At 36.5% G+C, this 27,349-nt stretch overlaps 3 protein-coding genes and 1 pseudogene across 6 annotated transcripts; 1 reads left to right on the top strand and 3 right to left on the bottom strand.

The window, feature by feature from the left end:
• Positions 1 to 8,516: 8,516 nt before the first annotated feature.
• On the top strand, positions 8,517 to 9,565 carry LOC112275776 (ammonia transport outward protein 2-like; annotated as a pseudogene). The gene is made up of 2 exons (XR_016500389.1): positions 8,517 to 9,074; positions 9,212 to 9,565. The product of XR_016500389.1 is annotated as an ammonia transport outward protein 2-like (transcript).
• Positions 9,566 to 13,161: 3,596 nt separating this feature from the next.
• On the bottom strand, positions 13,162 to 16,211 carry LOC112276078 (uncharacterized). 3 transcript variants are annotated; one of them, XM_024507067.3, is made up of 7 exons: positions 15,687 to 16,211; positions 14,764 to 14,849; positions 14,573 to 14,641; positions 14,365 to 14,423; positions 14,080 to 14,140; positions 13,743 to 13,796; positions 13,162 to 13,530 (listed from the first exon to the last, which is right to left on the bottom strand). In XM_024507067.3, exons 1-7 carry the CDS (start codon positions 15,883 to 15,885, stop codon positions 13,252 to 13,254), a joined length of 807 nt encoding a protein of 268 aa, XP_024362835.1. In that variant the 5' UTR covers positions 15,886 to 16,211; the 3' UTR covers positions 13,162 to 13,251. The 3 variants fall into 3 exon arrangements, with proteins under 3 accessions (XP_024362835.1, XP_024362836.1, XP_090102521.1); XM_024507068.3 differs by lacking the exon at positions 15,687 to 16,211 and adding an exon at positions 15,576 to 15,671; XM_090246395.1 differs by lacking the exon at positions 14,764 to 14,849 and having other exon boundaries at positions 15,687 to 16,180.
• Positions 16,212 to 16,516: 305 nt separating this feature from the next.
• Positions 16,517 to 18,964, bottom strand: LOC112276077 (peroxidase 29). Its single transcript, XM_024507066.3, has 3 exons — positions 18,503 to 18,964; positions 17,552 to 17,900; positions 16,517 to 17,433 (listed from the first exon to the last, which is right to left on the bottom strand). The coding sequence occupies exons 1-3, from the start codon at positions 18,731 to 18,733 to the stop codon at positions 17,051 to 17,053; spliced, it is 963 nt and encodes a 320-aa protein (XP_024362834.1). The 5' UTR covers positions 18,734 to 18,964; the 3' UTR covers positions 16,517 to 17,050.
• Positions 18,965 to 23,487: 4,523 nt separating this feature from the next.
• LOC112275760 (uncharacterized) lies at positions 23,488 to 27,109 on the bottom strand. The gene is given in 3 exon segments (XM_073530470.2): positions 23,488 to 24,917; positions 25,501 to 25,984; positions 26,446 to 27,109. Coding segments are annotated over 3 exon segments (897 nt in total). The 5' UTR covers positions 26,848 to 27,109; the 3' UTR covers positions 23,488 to 24,906.
• Positions 27,110 to 27,349: the final 240 nt, after the last annotated feature.

The raw sequence follows: 27,349 nt of genomic DNA, 5'->3' as shown, positions 1-27,349 counted from the left end.
AAATGAAGCCCTTTCTTGTTTGCCTTGTATACATCCTTCACAAGCAAGTGTCATGGCATTGTAGCTAAATTGACCAAGATCCAAGCCACTTACCATGGATTGGAGCTCCTTCATGCATTTGGCATTTAAATGATCAAGTCGTTGATGCCAAATTCCAAACTTGACTTGATCTTGTGGAAAATCAGCAAATACCGCCATTTCAATTCTATTCACCTTTTTGCAATTGATGAAATAGAGATTTCCATCTCTAAGGCCTTTGGCAACATGTTGGCCATGTAATGTCTTGACAAAACATCCATTCATATCAAATTGAACCTTACAACCATGTGATACAAGTTTGCTCATCGAAAGGAGGTTCTTCTTCATTTTTGGCACATGTAAGACTTCTTTCAATCTGATCCTCTTCATTTGGTCCTTCACAACAATCTCTACTACAATGGAGTCAATTCCAATGGCTTGTACCATGCCATTGTCTCCCAACTACACTTTTGTTGCTGAGATTTCTTCATAAGTATCAAATGAACACTTGTATGGTGTCATGTGCTTAGTAGCACATGAATCTATAATCTACTTTGACATGGCATCCATGGAGGCTCATTCTTTTGCCATAAAACCATATTCATCTCCACCAAAACTATCACTAGCATTGTTTGCATTCTCCGTATCTCTTTTCTTGGTCTTGTAGCAATTTCTAGCAAAATGATCTGGTTTCCCACAAATATAGCAATTCCTCATATTGCTTTTTGAATTATCATTTTGGTGAGAATATCTATCTTTGCCTTGTCTTGAAAATAGAGCCGAATCATTACTTACAAGCTCCTTTTTTTTCCTCTTGGTCACTTCATGGACAAGTCTTGATGTGACATAGTTAATGGTAAGCTCCTTCATATTGATGGACTCCAATGCCACAATGAGGTAGTTGTAGGATTCGGGAAGGTTCATGAGCAATGTCAACACAATGTCCTTATCATCAACTGATTTGTCAACAACTGCTAGTTGATTAGCAAGTACTTTTACCTTGTTAACATGAGCCATGAGGTCATCTCCTTCTTCCATCTTTACTGTCAAGAACTTCCTTCTTGTCCAAAGGATGTTGGCAAGGTTTCTACTCTCATAGATGTTCCAAAGAATCTTTCATGCTTCCGCTGGTCCATTGCAAGCTATAACATGTGAAAAGTTGGCATAATCAAGGTTTGTTGAAATTATCCCAAAAGCCTTTCTTTCATGACATTTGTACTCCTTCTTCACTTTGATATCAGCATTGTCACTTGGAGGGTCTTCACTTTCATCAACAATGTCCCAAAGGTCCAATGAAGCCAACAAAAGCTCTATTTTCTTCTTCCAATGGTAAAAGTTGTCACTTCTAAACTTCTCAATCACTCTCAAGCTCTCACCCTCACTTGAAGAATGTATAAGGAAGGGATGTGTGAAAGAAAATCAAGAAAAGAAGATATAGAACTCTCAAAATCAACAAGAAGGTGTTGTTGCCTTAAAAACCTAGAATGCCCTCTTTATAAGTAAACAAGTGATTTCACTCTTGTATCACTCTCAACTTCACATATAAGACTTCTCATAAGTCTTACATTCTATCTGAATCTCTTATATAAGCTTTGTCACTCTTCAATCACCTCTCTTTTCTCACAAAATACTTCTAATCTCACAAAAAATACTTCTTGTGAAAATAGAACAATCTCTTAAGAAGTTAAGTACATGAAATCACAAAGTTAGAACATCAATGATAAATTTCAGAAAAGAAATATAACACTAGAGTTTTAAAACATCATTATATGGAGTCTAACATCAACAAAGACTATGAGTGCACTTAACAATAAATAAGAGCAAAATTACATCAACAACTAGATACATAAGAAGGATTAAAAGATAACAAACTCAAACTTCAGCAATAACCATAAGATCTACTCTTTATAACAAGAAAGACTTCAAAGCACTTCAAAATTCATAAATAAAGGTGAGTGGGCCCATAACCTATTAAGAAAACAAGTACTTAGAAGACACAACACTTAGCATCAAGAAGGTTGCACACAAAGAGAGTATGGAGTAAGATATCTCTCACTTCCAACATCTATTACTTATAGGTGGTAGTTGATGTCTTAAAAGACAATGTCCACCTTTTGACTTTTATACACATGGTCCTAGGATCCTTTTGGCATCTCACGAGTCCCAAGAGTATCCTATGTCCAATACTAATTACTCTTACGTCTTACACACATGCTCTTAGGATCCTTTGGTATTTCACGAACTACGAGGGTATCCTATGACACACACTAATGACTCATACTTAGTCTTGGGATATTCCTTTGTTAATACTTTATCCTTTTGACTTTGACTCTTGGTTCATGACTTCGTCCTATATCCATTGGATGTCCTTACCATATATCAAGAGTCAAACCTTTAACTACTAGCAACTTACCTAAGGTAATATCTTATACAAGGTAATATTTTTTATTTTTATTTTAACAGTTATTTATAGTTTTAGAAAATATTTCTAATTTTTTTAGATTAAATATATCACTTTTTACTTTATTTTATTTTTTTAAAATAATTATAAACTTAATATATAGAAAAATTTGATACGTCTTTAATTTGCAATGGCCTTATCTATATTTGGTGAATATGGTACTTGAACATCTTAAGTGAGTATTTAAATATTTAGTATTCATTATATATAATTATGTTTATTTTTAAATAAGGTAATAAATAAAATTTTATAAATTGAGAGATTTTTATTTATACATTTAGGAAATAAATAATAGCATGTATATTATTTTAGCTTACAATCCACATACAATAAAATTAAATTATTATTGCTAAAAACAATTCTATACATTGAATGCCTTAATTGTGTTTATCTATATAGAACAAATCATCCATGAGAATGTGGATTTTATAATACTTTATTTAATAGTCTGATATTTTTAAACAAAATTATTTAGACAAATTGAAACTATTATTTGAAAGATAAAATAAAAAAACATGCAAGCAAAAATCTCTCTATCTCTTCTATTTTTATTGTGGCATACAAGCATCTATATAATTTTAAGCATCAATCCTCAAGCAACCAATCCACAAAATGTTAATTTTAATGCAGAATATGCATCAATACAAGTGAAGCTTAAACATTTGCATTGTTATGTTAAATAGACATTTCTGAATTTTACAATTAAGGTATATTTGAGGAGAAATGTGGTTAGTTCTCATAGATTGTTATAAAATAAGAATATATTGCATGTTGTAAACTTCTTTGTCATATAGTTATTATAATAGTAATTTAGTCAATATTTGTATAACAATCTTTAATAGAACAAATAATATGTAATATGGAGCAACAAAACATATCATATTAACATTGTGATATGATATATAAACAAATACAAATACACAGCTTTAAAATATAGTGTCCAACCACATTATTATAATATAAGATAATAAAGAATGAATTTTTTTGTGAGTAGTACTTATTATTAAGTATACTTGTGTTTGATATATTTTAATACAAGAAGCATAATGTGTTATTCTTTACTTGTTTATTTGTTTATTGTAAAATTGATTCCTTAATTGAAATACACATTGTATGATTTTTATTTATTTATTAATCTGTGTAATATTTTTATGACATATATAAAAAGCATTCTTACATTCTATTAAAATGAAGTTTGACATCCTAAATATGATGGTGTAGTTCATCTTGGTTGAGGTGGATTTATTTATATTTGGTGTACAAAGTATATATTGCACACAATATTAGTTCAATAAAATTAAGGTTGACATCCTAAACATGATGGTGTAGTTCATCTTGGTTGAGGTGGATTAACTTATATTTGGTGTACAAAGTACATATCGCACACAATATTAAAGACGAGATGCAATATCTGTAGCTATATTGTTAAGATAACAATCAGGGTGCACATATATACACTAGACATCGGGAGCTCTGGCACTGTATCCACCCCGTCCAGCCTCAACACACTTTGGGAACTGCAAGTTCTATTGGATAAACACTCCTACGTTCTAATCATGTTCTCATCTATGGGAACCTGAAAACACAAAATGTTCTTATACACCACCTTGTGCTATTCACAAATAGTTGATCTAAGCTTGTATTAGCTGTGTTCCTTATTCTCGTTCTGCATCGAATGATGAGTGCCAGTTTCTGAGTTCACATGGTATCTGAGCGACTGTTGGGCGGGTAGTAGCGATAGACAGTGCCTTTTTGTAAATTAAAATATTAGCCATCTACTGTAGAGATATGGATTCAGTGATACCAACAAATAAGATGTTGGCAGGCCCTGAGAACTTCAAGGCATGGTGCAACACCATTCAGAGTGTTCATGAGAGGGAAGATTTGTGGGATGTTGTGTCTCCAAAATAGTCCAGTGACAATTCTCTTGAAACAATAGATCTTAGTCAAAACCAATTGGCTGTGTCGACCCCAGATTATATCTCCAGTCTCAAACACAATCTCATGTCGGTTGGACAATTCGTTAGAAACATTGATAGTGTTATTGTATTTGGAAAGGATTCGTGCTCAGTTCTCACTACTACTCATCCCCCAAAGTTGATTTTCCATGGCGCAGTTTTGACGTACTACAGGTTTACTATAAACTTTGGTATCCCGTAACGGCTACCTTCTGATGCCATATTGGTCAAGGTTTGAAAACCTATGTGACCAAGGCAGCAGTGCCATAGGTAGGAGAGCCTGGAAACAAGAGAATCCATTCCTAGAAAATCTCACACAAGAAGCACTCAGAACTTGGATTTGATTCATGCTGATATTTGCGGCCCTCTGCCAGTTCTTTTGATATCGGGAAACAGATATTTCTTACTCTTAGTTGACGGTTGCAGTAGAAAAATATGGATATATTTTTTGAAGCAAAAGAACCAGGCTCTTCAGAAGTTTAGTTAATTCAAAAACATGGCAGAGAAGCAAACATGCCAGTACATCAAGTGGCTGCGGACAGATAGGGGCGGGGAGTTCCTCTCCGCAGCCTTTTCAGAATATCTGCAATCTCATAGCATTGTTCTGACACTAGCATTGAGATCAGACCATCCTGGGCAGGGTCAGAACAATGCTAGTGTCGGGACATCTTCTAGCCCAAATATGGCCAGAGGTAGCCAAGGCGGCTCTCTGCATCCAAAATCGAACCCCGACGTACACAATGGCGCTCACGCAAGGCATAAACTAGACCCTCGATCAATTGCTGGCTGTCTAGTAGGCTACGATGACTGCTCTAAAGCCTACCGGATCTACATACCATCTACAAACAAAATTATCGTGTCGACGGATGACATCTTCGATTAATCTAGATTTCACCATACCGAACCTTCAGAATCCAACTTAAATTTTGATCCTTACCCTCCAACAACTGATATCGACGACGGAGAATTCCAGTTCAATTCTAACTCATTAGATCCGAGTTTATCGACTTCACCCGCTGGACCCATCCACACGCCAAGTATTGGATCCGTATCTCCAACAGAAAATTCAGCACAAGAGCATCTCCTTTGACAGCCAGCAGCCGCGAACCAGGACCCTTTTTCAAGATTCTCGCAATCGCCGCCTCTGTCGGATCATGTAGACCAATGTAGAGATCAAGTATCGCACACTTCGACAACATCACCAAGATCTTCGGCAACTCTAGCTGGACAGGAACTGAACAACAACTCACCTAAGAAGCCTCCAGCCACTCTAACCGAATCACCTCTGAACTTACCAACAGAAGACAACATACTCTCTCCACGACATCCCAGCGTCGAAACCAGGTCAATCTCGTAATTGCATGGGAAACCATTAAATCAATGCTCGCCATAGCATCCCAAAACAGCTGGACTATCTCACATATGGACATCATTACCGCATTCTTCCATGGTCCATACAAGGAGGAGGTCTACGTTACGCAGCCAGAAGGATTTCAGATTCCAGGAAGAGAAAATTTAGTTTACAGGCTCAGAAAAGCACTCTACGGACTACGACAAGCCCCCAGGTCTTGGTACGAAGAAATCGACAAGATTCTCAAAAATATCAGGTTCAAACCTGGCATGGGCGATCATAACCATTACAGCAGATTCGACCACAAAAACATCATTCTGGTAGCTCTTTATGTCAACGATCTGCTAATGGTAAGCAACTCATGCTCCGCAATAAAAGATCTTGAAGCGAAATTAAACTATTAGTTTCCCATGACTGACCTCTCTGAAGGAGATATCATGATCTATTTGAAGGAAAAGTGTACTCAAGTTCACAATGGGATTTTCCTCACTCAAAGAAGCTATGCTAAGCGAATTCTCGAAACATATGGTATGGACCAATGCAAATCAGCGGCTACTCTCATGGACGAACGCTGCAAACTGGCAGTGAACATGGGCGAAGAAGAGTGAAACCCAACCGTCTATCGAAGGATGATAGGATCCCTACTGCATCTTACAATCACTCGCCTTGACATCAAGTATTCGACAAGGGTATGTAGCAGATTTATGCAGACACCACAACAGCCACATCTAGCAGCAAAGCGGATTCTTAGATACATCAAAGGCACCAAAGACTTTAGACTCCTCTTCACAAACTAAAAGAGTAACATACTACAAGGCTACGTCGACCCCGACTGGGCAGGAAACACACAAGATGCCAGGTCAACCACAGGTTTCATTTTCAGATTAGGAAAGTCTCCGATCACGTGGTATTCGAAGAAGCAGCGTACGGTAGCTCTGTCATCCTCCGAAGCAGAGTACCGAGCCCTCACAGATGCCTCCAAAACAGCATCATTGCTTCGAATGCTATTTCAGGATTTACATTTTAAAATTGAATTTTCAATCCGTATTTTTTGTGATAACATTGGTAGCATTCGGATGGCAATCAATCCCGAAGCAAATCCTCGCACACGTCACGTGGTTGCCCATTACCACTTCACGCGAGAGAGAATTGAAGAGGGAGAACTAGAACTCGAATACATACCCATCCTTGAGCAATTGGCGGACATTTTCACGAAGCCGCTGGGACGCTCTCTGTTCGAAAAGTTCAGAAATGAGCACAATATCGTAAGCAGCGAAAGTGTAGTTTCACAATCCCGAGCATTCCCCTAGATACTTTTTTGGTCCTCTATTCTCCACCATGCCTGATGCTGCTGGAGATAATCAATCCGTAATGGATTCCCTGCTCACTCTTGTCCGAGCACTTCTTGCATTTATCAAGACTCTGATCGATCGACTGATTGCACTCGTGGACACATTACTATCTCAACATCGCTCTATCCAGAACCCCAAAACAGATGATACCGCCATCGGCTGGATCCTCTACTCATCATTGGCGCATTCCACGATCAGAAAATTACAAATTCTACGTGGTCAAAGAAGGACGGCGACCAGGAATATACTCCACCTGGAATGAATGTGAAGCTTTCGTGAAGCACTTCCAAGGCACAAAATACAAAGGGTTCATGACCCTACAGGACGCCGAAAATTTCTTCTTCAACTAAGAGCACATTTTTTCCTTCCTCGTTTAGTCAGTGATAAGTTGTTGTCTAGAACACATGGAGGGAGGGAGGGTATTGGATAAACACTCCTACGTTCTCATCATGTTCTCATCTATGGGAACCTATGATCACAAATGTACTTTTACAGCACCTTCTGATGTTCACAAGTAGTTGATCTAAGCATGTATTAGCTGTGTTACTTATTCTTGTTCTGTATCGAACGATGAGTGCAAGTTTCTGAGTTCACAAGTTTGGCACTGGCTAACTGCACTTCCAGGTCCCCACCACCACACTCATTAAGCACCAACTCGAAGATCCGTGGAGTGAGAACAATAGAAATGACCAGTCCCCTCCGAAATCCCAGTTCAATACCTGTGTCGCCGTATAGATCTCTACAGTTCCCCCATAATGATCGAATCTCCCCACTCGCTTCCAAGTGGGTCCTCATTCCCGCTGCCGTGTCGTATAAAGATCGGGTGGAGTTCCTGCGATTGCCAGCAGCTTGTACACTCGCCAGTGCACCGAGCTCAGCTCCGTCCACAGTTGGATCCCTCTGTAGTGGATTGAGAACTTGATCGGAAGGTAAGCCTGGGGCGATGGGTGTCTATATATCCAGCGGAGTCAGATAAGAGTTTTTGTCACTGGTGGTTCATTGTTTTGGTCATGATCACAGGACAGGGTGGAAAATTGGATGTGTTGTGTGACGATCGCCTTGGAGCTCCTGTAAAAGGATTGCCCTAGTGCGTCTATCGGTTGAATTAATGCGTCCTCATGAAGGTTGTGTGTTATGCATGCAAGTCGAGGGTTGGAGAGTATGGTTTCGGAATTTTGGATCTGTGAGCTGTAGACTGACAACTAGCAACGAATAATAACATGCAGAATATTTTCGAAGTGGAGGGGTCATTTCGCCGGTAACTTATTGCTGCAGTGGGAAACACGTTAAAAAAACAGCAAAGCATGACGATAAATTAGTGGTGTATACAGTGAACGATCCTGCTCACTGATTACTGCTCGGTGTGAGGTTAAGCGATGGCGACGGAGAATGGGCATAATGGCTACCACGGCCACCACTTAGAGGAGGCTATTAAGGCCGCTCCCGCGCCGCATGTGGTGCGCATTGCCAACCCTGCGCCATTGAGACTGTGGGGGTTTGCGCTTATGACATTCGTATTGTCGTGCTACAACGCGGCCACTTCGGAATCTCCGTGAAGACGCCCCCGAACGTTGTGGTTGGACTGGCAGTCTTCTGCAGGGGTACCGCTCAGTTGCTAGCAGGAATGTGGGAGTTCAAGACTGGAAACACCTTCGGAGCTACGGCCTTCTCTTCTTACAGTGCGCTCTAGCTTCGCTTGGGCTGTGATTCAGATCCCTGGCTTTGGAGTGAAGGAAGCTTAGGTGGGCGGATATGAGCAGGACGTGCTCCCTGCCATTGCGATCTTCCTGCTCGCGTGGGCCATCTTCACCTTCATCATGTAGTTGAAAACCCTGAGGTTCAACATTGCGCTCAGCACCTTGTTCGCGTTTCTGACTATCACTTTCATGCTGCTCACCATCGCTGACTTCAGACACTCCATGGGATTCAAAAGCGTATGAAATAATGTTGATGGTTTTAACTGAATTTAACGCTTAGTTTCATGCAGGAATTCCGATGGTCAAAATTTAACGTTGAATGTTGACTGCTATCTCATGACTGACTGTTTGATTTGGTGGATTGAAACTTCCAGGCTGGTGGTTTCATGGGCATCTTCACTGCCATCATTGCGTGGTACATAGCTCTTGCTGGTATCCTGACTCGCGAAAACTCCTACTTCACACTCCCCGTTGGAAATCTGGCGCGGCACCACTAGCATCAGTTCTCTCTTTAGTCATGATATCTCTATTACTGTAGAGCTGTGCAGGGTATGGCAATGCCACAAAATACAGGTATACAACGTTAAGATGGTGGATTGAATAATCGACTGCGTGCTTTGTACGATCGTATGTAATTTTCGTTATGTACCGCCTGCTAAAGAGTTCAATCTGCAGCGGCTTCAGTTGCATATGTGCTTCAATTACAAAGTTAACAAAGTTCTATCTTCAAGTACTGACTCAAGCTCCAGTTTCATCAAAATGAGTCGTGGGCATGTTGACTGTTCGAATATCCACGTGCTCTCAGTGAAGAGTTTCATGTGGAACGAAATGCATATAATGTAGAGTTTCTTGTAAGCATGCCACTGTTACTATCGTCGTTAGAGCACATGGAGCATCTCTATGATTACCCATGTTATCTCCAATGACGTTTTCACACTCTCCAAAACCTAAAACCTCATCAAACAAAGTGCAGTGACATGATTTCCGCAATCCAAGTAGTTGATTACCTTGTAAAATTCCGAGGATTCAGAATCTGGGTCAACTTTATCAAACTTATGAGCACTAGATGACAACGTCCTCCAAGCTTGAATCAAGCAGTTTCTAAACGGCAGTGAAGTTTGAGAGGCCACAGCTCACCCCAAATGCAGTTGGTAGAGTCCGTTGGAACTGAATTACAGGACAAATTTCGGTTATCTTCGGATGGATAGCATCAATCAGTCAAACAACTACACGAAAGTCTAGTATCTACCCCCTTCTACGTGTTAGCAGTCATTACTGGGAATGGCACATTTCGTAGTTACTGGCCCTTCCGGCTTCGATCTCGCCATCTAGTGTACAGTAAAAATGTACCGTGAGAGTTTCACTCCATTGCTCTTACGAAGGGTACAAATTATTTCACTATGAATAAATAATGTTCACCTTGAGCCCATCCTATTAATAGTAGTCAAACTGACGAAGTATGTAGAAACCCTCTTTTTGAGTAAAAATAGAACGTGTCGGAAGGAGAAATGTCATTTATCAAATGGTAATGATAATTAATTATGATTATGATTATATTTAATTATGATAATAATAATCATAATTAATTCATAAGATATTCATTCAAGTAGTATGTTTATGCATGTTGAACCTAGAAGGTCTTTGTATTTAGGAGACAAGGTGAGATGTTACAACTTTGAAATATTTAGATTGGTTTGAAATTAAGAAATTATATTAGTAGTTTACTAAGAAGAATTATTCTCAAAAGCTTAGAAGAAAAGATGAGGTGGGATGTATTTTTCTCTTACATAGCATGAATAGTGTTGTTTTTAAAATTTTCTATTGAATCAAGTGGCAAGTTTTAGAAAAAGTTGTAAAATCTTGTAAAGATATGTTGAAAATAACCATCAAGAAGAAAAAATAGAAATAGAAATAAAATCAAAATTCTCATATTTTTTATGATTGCTAGAATAAAAGAATGAGCTGAAATACTTAGAGTTGTAGTAAGAAAATAATTTAATTCATTCCATGGCCACTTTATACTACATGCAAAGGCCTAGGCTTCTAAAAAGAGGCTTTTTCTTTACCAAACATGAAACCTTATTAAGACTTTTGAACCATGGTTTTTAAAAAAATAGACTTCTTGGTTTCAAGTCTTCTTTATGTATAGTATAATATATACTTTGTATGACAAATGTTTTATCATCTGTTATACTTATTTTAATTTTTTTGTGAATGTATGAGATAGTCGTCTCTTATAAAAATAAAAATAAAATCTCTTGAAATTATAAGAATAATAAAACTAAAATTTACTTATAAAAAGAAGTTTTTTGTAAACAATTTTTAAATTGAATTTTATTTTATATATTTTAAAAACAAGACTAACATTTGAGACTAAAAATTTTATATTATTATCACATATAGATTAAAATTATTTTTAGTAATTATATTTTTTAAAGAAAAATATTTTGAAATATTTATGGTAAAAAATATAATAAAAAATTAAATAATTTAAATAATTTAAAACACTATTTTCTTTATAATAATATTAGTAGATCCAATCAATATAATATTTTAAAAGTATTGATTTCTTAAAGATATATTATATGTGTAAATATATGAAATAGTAGATAAGTCTACTAATATTGTCAAAAAATATAATATTTGTGCATTTAAAAATCTTTTAACTTATGGATTTAAACTTATCATCAGATTGGCCCAAAATAATCTTAGGCCACCAAATAATACTATATTGCACCTAAGATTGCAATATATCACTTAAGTTGGGATTTGAACTACTTTAGAAATAACTTTTAATCTATATTTATCTTTTATTGATACTAAGATGGAAATTTTTAAGAATACACAACAATAATATATAATAAATATGTTTTTATTTATCTAGCCTTTAATTTCTAGCACAATATGCAATGATTACTATCCTCACTTTAATTAATTGTAAACTAAATCATTGATTGATATATATATATAACTTTAAAGATTTATTAAAAAAACATTGTAATATAATTTTTTTCACTTAAAAATTCACCCACAATACATATGTACATTATACAATATTTATTTGTTTAATAAATAATTATATAAAGAGAATTGTTAACACTACATCATCAATTGATATTGCTACATTCCATATGACAAAGTTTTTATTTTTATTTTTAATATTTGGATTATTTGTTGATAATCTTACCTTTTTATTCTCTATAACATAAATATTAAGATTATTATATACATGTGGATATATATATATATAGATATATATATATATATATAGAAAGAGAGAGAGAGAGAGAGAGAGAGAGAGAGAGAGAGTGTGTATTGTTAATGCCACCATAATTTTTGTTGCTATTACCACAACTTGCCATCTACTTTACAAATTTTAGTTTTTTTCTTCTAATTTAAAATTCTTTATATGTTTTTAATATTTTTTTTTAAATCAAATTCTATAGATAATCAATGTTTTAATATATATATATATATATATAGATATATCTCTATCTAATTTACACAAGATGTAGCAATATCAACTGGAGACATAACATCAACAATTTTCTATGTAATATTCTTCAAACACATTAATTTTCTTATGATTTATATTTGCTCATAAAATACCAAATTTATTAAAAAATTATTTCTTAGAGCACCAAATCAATTAAAATATTAATTATCTTTTCTTCCACAAATTAAAAAATATTCATGTATAAAAACATAATACTTTAAAATTTTGCAAAACCTAATGTGTTATTATATTTTTACTACTTTACTTTGTTAAATCTTAAAAAAAACTAATATATATATATATATATATATGTACATTGATGTGAAACTATGAATACATAAGCAATAATCTACAATTTTACTTACAAAGAATAGTTATAAAACATTGTTTGGTTATTAGCATGTACAAATCTTGTTATTTTTTCGATCTTCAATTTCCTTACTTTTCAAAAGTTTGGCCATGCCATAAATTCCTAAAAGACGATCATTAGTATGTGACAAATTGTCACATTCTAACATCTTTAGAAATACAATTGGAATTTCAGCAACGTTATAGAACCAAAAACTGAACTTTTCACAAGATTTGTAAAATGTTATTCTCAAATGATGCAAGTCCCACTAAGTTCTGTGAAAGCCTCCGATGCATCCTCGAGGATAGAAACAGGAGTTGCTTACCATCCATGCAAGGTGCACAAAAACATTGTGAATGGAGCTTCAAAGGAACATGAAGCTTGAAGCTTGAGAGTTGTACATCTATGCAAACTTTGAAAATAAAAACCAGGACAAAACAGTATCAAGGAAATGAAGGATCTTCGATGACAAGAGTAAGTACAGCAAAAATGTAATTTGATATTGATGTTTTAAGGAGTCCCCAAAATAACCCAGTGAACCCACAAGTTTTTTCTACTCTACAATCAGCTCAAGGATAACCGTCGTTGTTCTCGGTGAAAACAGGATCGTTGTGAGAGGCATGCACGCTACTGTAACCAGTGTGAGAATCGAGTTGGCGGAGAGCTTCATATACTCCGATTCCAGCAGAAATGGAAAGGTTTAGTGAACGTACATATTCCTCACTCATGGGGAGGCGTATTGTGCCTCCGGCGTACTGACCCGTTGTGCTTTGTTCCAGAGCTGCAGCAGGCAGGCCGTCTACTTCTGACCCAAATAGAAGCCAGTCTCCAGCTTTGTATTGTACATCCTGTCTCAGTCCAAAATGCATCTCAACATGCGAAGTGATTCTGCCATGCATCAATATATAGGGCTATATTCGAAGCTGGCAGTCTAGACAGTCTGATGAAAATGATGAAAATGAGAAGAACAAAGAAGAAATTCATTAATAAGATGTTTACAGTATGTTAAGGACGTCTAGAATTAGGCAAGAAGTTAAGGGGAAGAGTTGGCGGTGATTACTGTGTGAACATATTGACCATTCTTGGTGTATGCGAGAAGTCTTTTCTCGCCGTTCTGTCATTAACGACACCGTCACACACGATAAGGATCAGCGTGTGCATTGCAGATGCAAACTGAAAGTACGGACGAAATGACGAACAGAATCCCAATCTGCTCAACTCAGATTGCTTTCTACTCGATTTCTTACCTAAAACCTTACGACTGATGAAAATCCGAGTAAATAGAATCTCGTATTGCTACATGACGCTCATGACACAAGACAAGAAGATGCTTCTGAGACTCTGAGGACATGCCGATGATGGTTTTCTAAAGGTCAACATATGAGCAAGAAACCTACCTGTTCTTGAAAATAGGTGAAGAAATCATTCCAAGACTTATGCACCTTCACTACAACATATCTGGACGCCAATCTTGAGCAGGATTAACCAGTTTGCACACTAGAAGATGCGTATCCTCCTTGTCAATATCGAAAAAATGTATAACAAAGTATAAAAAATGCATAACAAAGTATAAAAAATGAGCTGAACTTGGGTTATAGTAAGTTTGGAATTGAATACAGTAATGTGGTTATTACTGAGTATCTCCACTGACGCAAAAAGTATAGAAATAATCAAGAGGATACGGCCAATACTCTAATCCAGTACTCTTCAACTTGGAACCATCGATTTTGTATCCCAGTGGCTGACAAAACAAAAAAGCACAATGAGTCACCTCCGCTGCTTTTAAGGGGCCAGAAGAAAATACTTGTTTAAAATTTAATGGATAAAGAAGTGAACAACTCCTCTACTTCATAAACATGATGCATGTCTTGCCACGGCAAGTAAGATTACCTCGACGAGGTGCAACCCAACACCAGTAGCTGCACATGTTCTTGCAATACTACCACTATTCCCTGGAATCTGCGGCTTACACAGCATCCAGCATCAAGAACATCTTCAAGTATGGACAGTAATTTCTCATAATAAAAAACATATGAATGGATTCTATACTTAGCGAACATGACAACAGGATGTGAAAATACCTGGGGCGACACTAATACTACTTGAAGAAGTTTTTGTTGCTGATCTTTCTGAGCAACATCTTCCCAATTCTTCTGTCCTTCTAGAGCTAAATCAGCCATTGCGTAACAAAAAAAATGTCACGTTTCTATACACTACATTTCAAATGTATCCGAGAGTTGCACATAAGAGTTAATAGTGATTGATATTCAGGAGCAACAACGGTGGGATTTGCTTGGATTATGTCCACTAAACACAAGACTCCACGCAAGGATAGTCTCAATGGCTTGAATGTAAAGACGCAATACGAAACAAGTAAAATCTCTGGGAAGAGTACACTCACAATCAAAGACATTCATACCAAAGGAGTTCGAGATTTAATTCCTATCACGGGAGAGGCGCTACAGTATGCCAAGTTTGATGAGCTGAAGAAGCGCAACGAACTTGAAAGCAGAAACAAAAGCTAAGGTATTGGAACAGGTGGTCGACTTTCAGACAGCCCTAGAATTTCTTCTCCTTCGACACCTAATAACAGAAATCTACTACGGCTCTGCGGGTTTAGAGCGCTTCAAACGATCAAACCACACTTCCTCCCCTAGATGCGGACCTTTCAATCACACGAACATGGCATCTAAATGCACTTTGCCATATCCGTCCTGAATTGTGATGCTGCTAATGGTCGATAAGAGCTTAAACCCTAAACCCCCTATCTTCGACATTTGTGAACATCCTCAAGCTATTGGCATTCCCATCACAACTTATAATTTCTATGCTATTACGTAGTGGTTCACGTGCAAGACTGCGCCCTGAAAATCAAATTGAGTAGGAGAGGTACCGTTCTGTGAGCACTGCATTTCGGACCCCGCTCTATGATTGATCGCCAATTGGGTTGACACTTCTAAACTACATATTTCAACCTCTTAGCTCCAAGGGAATGAATGAATACCTGGGGCGAGAGAACAACCACATATTCGTCTCCAACTCGAAGTCGGCCCGAAACGATGAGGTATCGTAAAGCTGACCTCTCTCCCATTTAGCGGATTCTTCGAGCCCGCGCGAGGGTAGCATAAGCGAGTGCACGAAGAATGGAAGAACGAAGACGTGAAGCACTTGTGTGCTTGAGATAGCATTGCCATTCCTTGCATCGCACACAACTACAAAATATCACAATAAAACGCCACTGCCTCTTTCCCTCAAAATTTCAAGTACTTGTTAGGAGCCCTCATGAATATAAGTTTTCAGTACACTCAGAACGCAAAACAACTGCCCGTATCAAAACTCCTGGGGAAGTTTTTGCTAATTCCCTAACCGAAAAGAAAAGCTAAGTTCAGTGCATTTTTCTTAACAGAAACTTCCAACCGAAAACAATTGACAGCCTTATCACCACACACAGCTTCCTCGGGTCACCTGTGGCACAACCCACAACCTAGCACAGCACCCAAGTCTCCTGGAGTTCGAGATGGCATTGAAGAGGACCCAAGACTGGACAGGAGCACAATAATAGAAAAGGCACTTACGTCACAGTCTCATCCGTTTGAACAATTTGCTCCAAAGAATGAATTCTACAGTGCATATCCAGGGGATGAAACAGAGAAGGCAGCCGAATACCATGATTTCCCTTTGGTATGTTCGGTGCAATCATACAATCAAACAGGAGAGTAACGCGATTCAGGCAGCGACAGAGATTCAGAGTTGCAGTGAAAGTGCAAGTTGTTTTGCGTGTAGTATAATAGGGTGAACAACTACTTGAGATCAGTATTTCTGAAGATTCAGAGGTTAAAGTCAATTGCTCACTCAGTTCATATTATCTCAGATGAGTGTGCACGCAAACATACATATCGGAATTTCAAAAGACTCAGTAAAATGATGGGAGCACTGCCATATTCCTGTCGCATCTAAAAGCAGTTGCCTCAGGATAGCAGACGGGAATAATTGCCCGAAAAATACAAGCGCAATCATCATTCTCAAGAGATGAATCCCACTTCAGAATCACAACATTTCTACAAATGGCTAGACTATTTAATAAGTTTCCCACGAATATGTTATCAATGCAGCGGAACTCGACCCACACGCACAGCTTAAGCTTCCTCCGTGTTTCGGCACAGCCACAAGCACGTCAAGAATTTCCCTCGTCGATGAGTTGAAGCTCCATGCTGTAAGACTTTGAAAGGAGATTTGGGAATACTTATCTAATCTAAGACGACTTTTCCAGATCGCGCATAATCGATTCTTCAAAGATTACATTTGAAGCGTAAGAAACAATAATATAACATCCAAACTAAAAGACGACGCTTGAAGCTTGGAGAGCGCCTAAAGCTGGCATGTGCTTCTGACGCTGCCTCGATTCCCTGTCACTGCTCGCGACGTAAGTTTCACATAAGCCGACGCAAACGACGCAAAGAAGGCACCTTCGTTGGAGGCGTAGGTGTTAACGATGGGCGCGGTGCGTGGATCTGTGCTGAGCAGGTGATCTACGGTGAAGAGACCGCGCCCGTTTTGAATATCTTGAAAGTACTGGTTGTCGAAGGTGAACTGAGTGGCGTCGTTGTTTACAACGGCGATGTCGAAGACATTCACTGCGCAAGCCGCCATGAGCTGAGTGCGGAACACGAGGCTGTTTGGCGCAGTCGGACTGTTGGATTGCAGACGGTCTTGAATATTTTTGCAGTGGCCTACTCCAATGCTGTGCGCACCTACGTTACAGCAGAGCAGGAGTTCGAGTTAAAAACCATGTCACCAGTGAAGGGACTGCACCTTTGCAAATCTCGTCAGATATTATACATGAGGCAAGATTTGGCTATGAATGCGAACCTAGAATGGCCACGATTTCCTCTGGAGTCATGCCAAAAGGGCCAAAGACGTTGAACACTCTATCGATGCTAGAGGTTGCAGGAGGGAGTTTGGAATCTGCTTCGCCAGCGTTGGAGGAATCGGCATCCTTCCTGCCGAGAGGGATTTGTATGTCAGGGCCACCATTGAAGGCTACAGCGTCCCGTCCTGCCATAGCAATTATGTCTGCGCAAGAAACTGTATTTGGGCAATTGTCCTCCATGTCGGCTTTCACTGAGTTGATGATATCGAGGCGCTTAATGCCAAAATTGTTTCCGGAGGCCATCTCTCCCGCATCCTCATCGATCATGATGGAGGCATCGCATCCTCCCTGCAGAAATGAGAAATCCAATTCAGCAAAGTGAATAAATTCATGGACACCACAGCGAATACGGAATGCAACGTAATAAGATGTAGCTCTGCATCTCAGCTGAGATCACTTGATTAGCGGTACCCTTTTAATTCCACGCAGTAGTTGTCCTCTTGATTGCGAGTATGTCATGTAAAATTACTTCAAATTGTTACTTAGATGCGGCATTCAAATCTTTTCGCAGCCCAGACGTGATCAATTTACGACGAGTATTCAATCTATTTTGGAATCGGCCATTTCCCCCAATCGTGAATGTAATTCCAGACTTATGCGGTGCCACGCATTTCAATGGCAATCGACAACCAACTTTCCACGGATTGTTGACAACAGCGTTTCGAGAGGTCATCATTCATGAATATTTCTATGCATATTCTCACATCCTCAGAGATATATGCCGACGGGGATTTACTCTCTCGCAACCAGTTCATCTGCTACGCCTGCGTATCACCGAAGATCGCTGAAGCGCAATGATGAAGACCATGCTTGAACTATGTTTTTGCAGAAATGTCCTCCCCACTGCACCGCCATTATCCATTGTGCTAAGATTGTGAATGTGGACTTACCGGTCCAACTTGGCAGTCGTGGAAGGCAAGGCGCAACATGGCAGCACTAGCTGTAGCATCAGCGACAAAGCTGCGCTGCACTAAAGTTCGCACTCTATCTTCCACCCCGGCGCATCCCAAGCTATCATAATACCCGTATTGCAGCTCCGCATGAACTGTTGTCCCTAGAAACAGAACCATATATACTCCAGCTGCCGCCGCCCCAAGCAGTGCTGCAGTCCAGCCCGCCATTGCTGCCACTTCCCTGAATCTCTCTCTCTCTCTCTCTCTCTCTCTCTCTCTCTCTCAACGTCACACAACTCTTCAGCAACAAGTGCAACAACGTTGCAAGAAACTCAACCTGCCGATGACTGAATCAGCTTCTGACATAAAAATCGAAGCAAGTCATGCCGTACCTAAACCTCTCCCACAAGCTTCGCACTCTGTTCCACTCGTAGAACTACTCTCTCGTACCACAAGCTGGTTAAACTCCACAGCATGTGGACGAGGATAGAGCGACACTATACTCTCCAACTCCCATCCCTTAGCCGACAAAAACACCCTGTCGATTTTCATTGCCATGAGCCAAGCATTGAGACAAGCAGGCCTCACTGACAAGATAATGCATGCCAGAGGGGACGGTTTGGCACGAGCTCCAGAAGCTTCACCTCAGCCTGGCGATGGCGAACGACACAAGTGGACAGCCTGGGGCAGCTACAGGCAAATTGATCATCAATGCCATTCCTGAATGATTTGCGCTTCTTCATTCATATGTGCGCTGACAGGCCCATCAACAACTGAGGCAGACTCCTTAACACAGCAGCCCTACTTCAGAGACGACTGCCGAAACAGCTCCCCCGGTGAAACACACCCTATCTGGTCTTAGGCCTCTGGGTGGTGATGGAGTGTAGAAGAGCGACTCCGCGGCTAAAGGCCCTGAATGACGGCAACGGGTGGACAACGACCCATCACCGGGCCTTAACCTCAAAGGAACCTTGGACCCTTGTGGAATCCTGTTCAAGGATTGAGCATCCTTATTTGTAGTTGTTGTCATGTCAATGAGCTATTAAGCCTCATTGAAGTTTTTTTTAAAAAAAAAAAAAAAAAAAAAAAAAAAGAATAAAAAACTAGATGAATTATTTTGATAAGAAGATGGAATTCATGCAAGCTTAGGTGCTAACTTGCACTAGTTCCAATTTGGTCTAAAAGTGAAAAAAAACGCCAAGCCTCTTAATTCATTTTTTATATTAATCATTTCTTTTAAATAAAATAAATAGCAGGTTAAATATTCGAGTTTAAACCGAAAAATTTCCTAAAAACCAAATTTGGTCTAGTATACATATATATATATATATATATAGAGAGAGAGAGAGAGAGAGAGATTTACATGTGTGCTTATTGGTACATTGGAAACATTAAACATAATGATATTGTATAAAATTAACAATTGAATTTTTACTTTTGATTGTAAAAATATTGTGGTTCAAAAGTTTTAGTTCAACACATAAAGATCATAATTTAAGGTAGTAGAACCAAGTGTTCCTATTTTCTTCTTTCTTTTTCCTTTTTCTGTTTTTCTCAAATTTTAAAACCTTCAAATTTTACTAAAAAAAGCTTTAAAACATGATTACATGTATTGTAATTTTTATGAATGCAATAAAATTATTAAGCACACACACAAAAAAAAAAAAAAAAAAAAAAAACGAAAAAAAAGAATACAGTTCAAGCATAACTAATATTTTTTTGATAGAAATAAAAAATCAAAAAATTAAAAACTTAGAAATACATTTATGACATCTTTAGTATCAAAATCTATATAATGGTCTATAACAAAGATCTATATGTAAATAAGTTTTTAAGGACTGTTGCTAAAAAAATGATAAAATTATATAGACTTAAAACAAATAAGTAAAAATAAAACTATTTATATATATATATATATATATATATATATATATATGTATATAATTTTAAAAAATTTTAAAAAATTTAAATCTTTAAATCATTATGTAAAAATATATAAAGAAATATTATATTATTTTTGGCTTGTTAAACAAACAAATACTTTCTTTACTAAAGAAAACTCTACCTACTGGTCACCAAATTTTTTAACACTTATTAACAGTTTATTTTTGAAAAATTAAAAATATTATTTAGAAAATTTTAAATTCAATTATTTCATTAACAAACATTATCAAAAGCTAAAATTTAATTTTATAAATCCAAAAAATAAGGATTAAGCCTCAACATAAAACACTTTTTTGTATAATATAATTTAGAATAGTTTTAGATTATATTGGATTAAATTAGATCTATATATATATATATATATATATTAAAAAAACTTATATACAATCAAGATTTTAATAGAAATTCAACCTTTTAAAGAAATCAAGATAATATATCTATCTGTATATATATAGATAATACTTAATTTTATAATTATTACATGTATAAATTTGCAATAATAATTTTTTTTGATACCAAATTCACTAAAATTACCACTTAATTTTTTGGTCATAATATTTTAAAACATACTTTTAAATCATTGAAAAAACCTTTATTCATATAGTTTAAAAGATTTATATCTTGGTTTATACAAATTAAATTTAAAATTAATGTCTATAGAAATCTATAGAATATTTTAATAATACTTATGTTTGTAAAAGAAAAAATAAGAAAATATTATCATCTAATAGCATTCACATCTTCTCTTTTATCAAAAATAGAAAAAACATATAATAAAACAAAGCATAAAACCTTAGTTATAATATATATTTATGTAATCTTTTTGCTACATATTTTTAGAAAAAATTTCCTTAAATATGTACCATATGATCTTTTAATTGAATCACAACATCTTTTAGAAGGTTAACAAACATAAGCTTTTCTATAAGATTATATTGAGACAAAATATGACAATATTCTTACAAATGTTATAGTGGTGCAAAGTGATGCAAGGAAAAGAGTCATCTTATAAAAAATTAGTCTTTAAGAAAGTATCATATACAATATCTTTATAGCTCATAATGTATTTAGGCACCTATGTATTTTGTCATTTCTTAATTTTTATTTGATATATATATATATGCACATATGCAATATTTTGAAAATAACTATTAGAGTTGTTTTAAGAAATAAAATATATGATTATGTATTATTCAATATCTGTAAATTTTTTTAGAGAAATAAAATAAATATAAATCCGTTTATTTTATTTCATTTTACAAAACTTCAAGCATACAAATTCACAACATATCAATAAAGCACATTAAAGTACAAAAAATAGACTTATATATAGTTGATATATCATAATTTTGTAGATGTATCTATATCCAATATTATATTTGTATGATTTTCAAATATGAAAAAATGCATAATTAAACTCATATGTTTTTCAAAGATAATCCAAAAGAGGCCAAAATTTGGTTGATTGTTGTTTAAAACTTCAACAAATAAATTATTCATTAAATTATATATTTTTTAAAATCAAATATATTTAAAACATACAACTTTATATATATATATATATATATATATACAATTTTTAAGCCATTTATATTATTTTACATAAAATTTCTAAATAGATAAAAATAAAAAATGATAATTTTTCCAATATCATTGCTAATGCTACCACAATTTTTGTTACTGTCACAACAATCTATATTTATAATTTGTAACTTTTGTTCAGTACATTTTAAACAAATACAATTTTCTTTGTTTGATACCTTTCAAACCATTTAATTGAACATATCTTTTGATTGGAATAAATATATATATATATATATATATATATTGAATGGACAGCAAGTTATGATGGCAATAGCAAAAATTATGGTACTATTAGTATTTTTGTATGTATAAGAATATATCTATAAAATTATTTATAAATTTCAAAGAATGAAGTTTTAAACTTTTATTTTTAATTCAATAATTTTGATTTAATAGAAATTATTTTTAATAGATAAACTTATAAATTATACTATATTTTTAATATTAATTAAAGTCTAGATAATTAATTTTTAATATTTTAAAAATATATAAAATAATTGTGATATATCAATTTATTCTTTTTGAATAATTTAAATAAAATAAATAAGCATATATAAATGTATGTATAATTAGTATATATTTTTTTAATCATATCTAATATCATATGTATGGTATTATTTTGACACCTCATAGGTAAAACCTTTTGAAGAAAAAGAAAAACATTATAATTCTATGATTATCAAATTATATATATATATATATATATATATATATATATATACATTTTAAATAATCTGTGTATGTAAAAAGTATATAAAATAAAAATTTGCACCAGTATTGAAAATATTTGGTGAATGCAATGAAAAATTTAATGATCTTTAAATTTTATAAAATGAAAATAAAATCTTTAATGTATATATGCATGTGTAATGAAAATAAGCAATAAAAATACACTTCTTAAAAAAGATTTGAATGTTTCAATAGATTGTGACAATTTGGTTTTAAATGCAACATGTGAAATTCTTACCAAATTGACACTTTGCCAATATTATTCCGTACCCTCACAAAGTCAATTGCATTGTGTGAAATCAATGTTGCAAGAAATAGTTCAATGAAAATATACAATTGAAGAGTATGAGCAATGTAGAGATGATTGTACAGTGTTTGGAAATAATTGATTGCTGTCTACTACAATTGTTGCTACATTCCTTCTACTAGGATCTTCCCAAAATGTGGGTCCTCATCAAAGCTGTTACACCACCCTTCTCCAAAACAATATATATAAATATATATATATATAGGGAACAAATAACAATACATCTTCCACATACATTTGCATGTGATACAGTAAATGCAGGAAATAATGCACACAAGTACACTTTGTTTACATGATTAGACTCAGTAGATTTGAAAATGGCATTAGTATTTGGTTATCAAAGAAGGTTAAGATGAGAATAAACAATTCATTTTGTGGTACACACACAGCATTATTTAAATACAGACCACAGAAGATGATATCTTAATTGTTGATTCTAAATTTGGGAATGTCTGTTGAAATGTTTCAACGTAGAAAGCCAAGCTACTAAATGTTGTGCAAGATGCTACCCAATAAAAGCACAGTCAAGCTGTTGGCTGCATTGAAAGATATTTTCTCAGATGCAAATTAAGGCACCTGAAAGAAATACCCTGTATCTGTACCCAACACCATTTGCATTTCGTGTTAATTTCAGAATTACTTGAAGATAAGTTTCTACACAAATCACAACAAAAGATTCCTAAAATGACACTCTCCAAGTTCCTCTGCGTTGACTATTCCTCCTACCCTAACTGGGTTGGTCTATTTCTATCCCACAATACCATCGAGGATATTCTGCAGTTTGCTTAAGTATCCACAATCTCCTTATACAACTCACCACTATCAGGTTTTAAAAAGCAGACATACTAATGTATCCTGATGATGAAGCAACTTCTCTGTGACATGAAAATCCACTTGCTTCCACTTACTACCTATTCTAATTATAATATGTCGAGTACTTTCTCACTAGACATTGCTACTCAGATCCCAAACATGTATGTCAACCCTCTCAATGTTCTGGAAACAATTACCATGGCTGTGGACAAACTATAAGTATTTCTCGAAATAGAAATATATAATGACGAGGGAGCCAAAGTTTGGGCCTGCCAGCATCATGATAGTAACATCAAAAGAAGCTGAATCTGAAATTCACCTTGACAGTAAGCAGTAGCGTTCTTAATTGATACTCGTGCAATGGCAGTGCGGAAGAAAACGTACCTGACAGCAGAGGAAGTCATTACCTCATGTGACCTACACGCCCTTGCCAGCCTTTGCAGACAGACAGTAAATGAAAGCTTCCGTTGGTCATCAGAATTACCACCTTCTGCATAGTAGTGGAAGTACTAGCAATCCATCCATACAAAAACATTGGACACAAATGAGCCTATATTAAACTAAGTGAAGGGGAATTTAACCCTCACCGAGTCGCACTATTGCATCAAAACTTATGACAATGATACAGAAAAGCTTAATTAGGACGAAGAACTATGTAGATAAGGCAAAAGAATGTGAGTTATCCTCTAGACAATGTCTTATACAATATGTTGAAGCCAGCTGCTAGTGGCTTTTGTAATACATGTTGGAATATAAACCTTACTTTCTCATTTATGATGCGTGAATTAAGAAGAATAAATTACTGAAGATGCTCCCTAACCATAGTGCCTAAATTTTCTGCGAGAAATGCATGCAAACCTGTAGCTACCATCGTTGATCATGCAACGACTTTACAAATTCGTTTCTCAAGACCTTATCATCTGATCCTTTCAAGAAGAGCAACCAAGTGTCACCAGACAAGATAAAGAAACGTACTGTCCGGCGCTACAGCTTTTTCACTCCATTTCGTCTTGAAGAAGTTCTACTAAGGAACAGCTGCATGATCCAAATTAACATGCGATCAACAACTTCATCCCCTTCATCGAAAGAGTGTAAGGCTGCTGCGTTTCTTGCCGTGGTTAGCTCATTACTGGAACTCCTAAAAAGCATTCTTTGAGCTGCAAGTCGTTCTAACTGCCCTTTGGTGGACTCCAGCTGTCTAGACAGATCAGCGTTTAAAGCCCTCAAGTCTGCGGCAACTTTAGACTCCGTCTTCAATGCATTTACAATAGTGACTCTCTCTTCACTAATTGAAATAATGACATCACTGATGTTACGGATGATTTTCATCAGATCTGCTGGTATAGATGTACAAGATGCTGGAAGTTGAATACTTCGATACCCACCACTTTGAGGGTTGTTCGTTGACCTTGATAAAGATGAATGCCCAAGATCAGAGAGAAAGTGATGAGCATAACTATTACTTGACAGAGGAGACTGCCTGAAAGGTGATTGTGAGGACTCATTGGTTGGCCTAAAGTACGAAGAATATGCAATGCTTTGACTAGAAAGAGGCTGCACAAGTTTTCGACCTTGGTGCCAGGAGTCAAGGAATGGATTGGCAAAGGATTTGAAGAACCTTCAGTGGATGTTCGAAGTGGAGAAGGTAAATCATCAGTGGACGTTGAGGCATCTGCGAAGAGTCGCTGTCTCAACTGCACTGCTTCTGAGTTTTCATTTCTGTTAGTAACTTCTCGTTCACCAAGAGCTAACTGACGTAGACGAACCTGCAGAACCTTCTTCTCTTCCTGCAACGTATCAATTAAGCTCTGTAAGTGGACACGATCCTGTTACAAATTAACAGCTTGCTTTCTGAGGGAATCCTTCTCGCAAATTAAATTGATCATGTCTTTCTTCATTTTCAGCTCATCAGACCTCAATGTCCGTATGCGGTTTTCCAAAACAACTACGTCACTGGCCATGGTTAGGGACTGTTCTCGAGCTGCCCCAAAATCTTGCCGAGACCTATCTCTTTCAGACATCAGAACCCTTGCAAATGCTTCCCGTTCCAGAATCCTCTCAAGCATTTCTATGTCATCTTTCAGCTGTTTCATCACTAGCCCCTGGTACATCCACAATGAAAAAATGTCTCAAATGAGTAAAACATCATGAAAAGAAGATTTAAAAAAACGATTTCAAAAAGAAGATTCAGAAAAAAAATAAAATAATAAATAAATAAAAATACACACACACTCAAGTGTGACTAAGCATAGATCTACTGAAAAGATCCGAAAATCACGTTCTTTTACTTCATATACGATCCACTCTAATTCTCGATCTCATGTTCGACATGAGCATTCATGAGTAGTTCCATATTCGCGTCGGAGAATTCCACAAGCGTGAAGTGAAATATGCATTAAGCGATGAGGTGCTGTTAGTGGCACACGCAGAGGCAGATCCTAGACATAATCGGGAAGAAAGTGATTATTCAAACCTAATCGCATCTCTAAGCACGCACTCGTTAACTGCAGCAAGTTCGTGAACACATAATGGGAATACCATGTCACGAAGATACTGGTAATACCTGATCATTGAAATTCTCAACAACTGCAGAATGTTCTGCAAAAACTTCCTGTGTCGTTTCCCTGGCTTTTGCGAGCTCCCGCTGAAGTGCAATTTTTTTTATGTTTAAGTCCTGAATGTGCTGCTCGAGGCCTGAGAAATCCTCACCAAAATGTATTCCCTGTTCTTCAGCTTCCGGCTGCTTCCTCAACGCCTCGTCGGCTTCACCCTGCATCTGAACATCAACTGCTTCGTTCTTGAAGCTTTTAGGGACATTCGATAGAGAGAGTGGGGCTGTCTGATCCTCAACTAACCCCTCGTTTCTCCTGCCATCACCTAGCTCGATCTCGATTCTCTTAGGCTGATCAATCTCGGCACCAATGCTATGCACGTCCTTTCTCCCAAGCTCGATGCTGTCGATCATGTCTAGATGTGAGTTGGAAGATGCCCGTGGTGACCTTGCAACTCTAGGGCTTCCATCACTATTGATCTTCGCATCCAGGATAGCAGACCTCTACTCCGGCGATGAATTTTTATTCCTATTCTTACTCTTACTATTCCTCTCCTTGTGCTTCGCCAACTTCGCCCGGCCAGCTTCAAGCAACTTCTGCTGCGATCTTGTCATGGCTTCCACAGAAGCCATGACTAGCACGGTTTAAGATCCTCACCAAACCATCAACTCATCAATGCTCTTCAAACCGCCACCGTATCCCACCAACTCACTCGGCCTTCGATCCTGCCCCGGCTCCAGCTCAATCCCGATCTAAACATTCTCTACAGTCTCCACACCACAGCACACAATCAAAGATAATGAGGTGGTCTAAGAGTGTCAGTTGAGGTTCTGCATGAACATAATTATTTTATTTATGTTAACATTTTAGTGTCTTTATCAAATATTAATAATTTTTTTTATTTAGTTTTATTTT

Source organism: Physcomitrium patens, chromosome 23 (genome assembly GCF_059467195.1).
Source record: "Physcomitrium patens ecotype Gransden chromosome 23, ASM5946719v1, whole genome shotgun sequence".
Taxonomy (NCBI): domain Eukaryota; kingdom Viridiplantae; phylum Streptophyta; class Bryopsida; order Funariales; family Funariaceae; genus Physcomitrium; species Physcomitrium patens.
This window is presented reverse-complemented; position numbering and strand designations above follow the sequence as displayed.

What these genes read in the sequence shown, in the direction of transcription:
- LOC112276078 (XM_024507067.3), bottom strand. Translation starts at nt 15,885, where the DNA reads ATGCAAGGAATGGCAATGCTATCTCAAGCACACAAGTGCTTCACGTCT. An exon ending in TGGTTGTTCTCTCGCCCCAG is followed by an intron (nt 14,850 to 15,686) that starts GTATTCATTCAT and finishes TGGCTGATTTAG; the next exon opens with CTCTAGAAGGACAGAAGAAT. An exon ending in ACTGGATTAGAGTATTGGCC is followed by an intron (nt 14,141 to 14,364) that starts GTATCCTCTTGA and finishes ATTGGCGTCCAG; the next exon opens with ATATGTTGTAGTGAAGGTGC.
- LOC112276077 (XM_024507066.3), bottom strand. Translation starts at nt 18,733, where the DNA reads ATGGCGGGCTGGACTGCAGCACTGCTTGGGGCGGCGGCAGCTGGAGTA. An exon ending in ACGACTGCCAAGTTGGACCG is followed by an intron (nt 17,901 to 18,502) that starts GTAAGTCCACAT and finishes TCATTTCTGCAG; the next exon opens with GGAGGATGCGATGCCTCCAT. An exon ending in GGAAATCGTGGCCATTCTAG is followed by an intron (nt 17,434 to 17,551) that starts GTTCGCATTCAT and finishes GCTGTAACGTAG; the next exon opens with GTGCGCACAGCATTGGAGTA.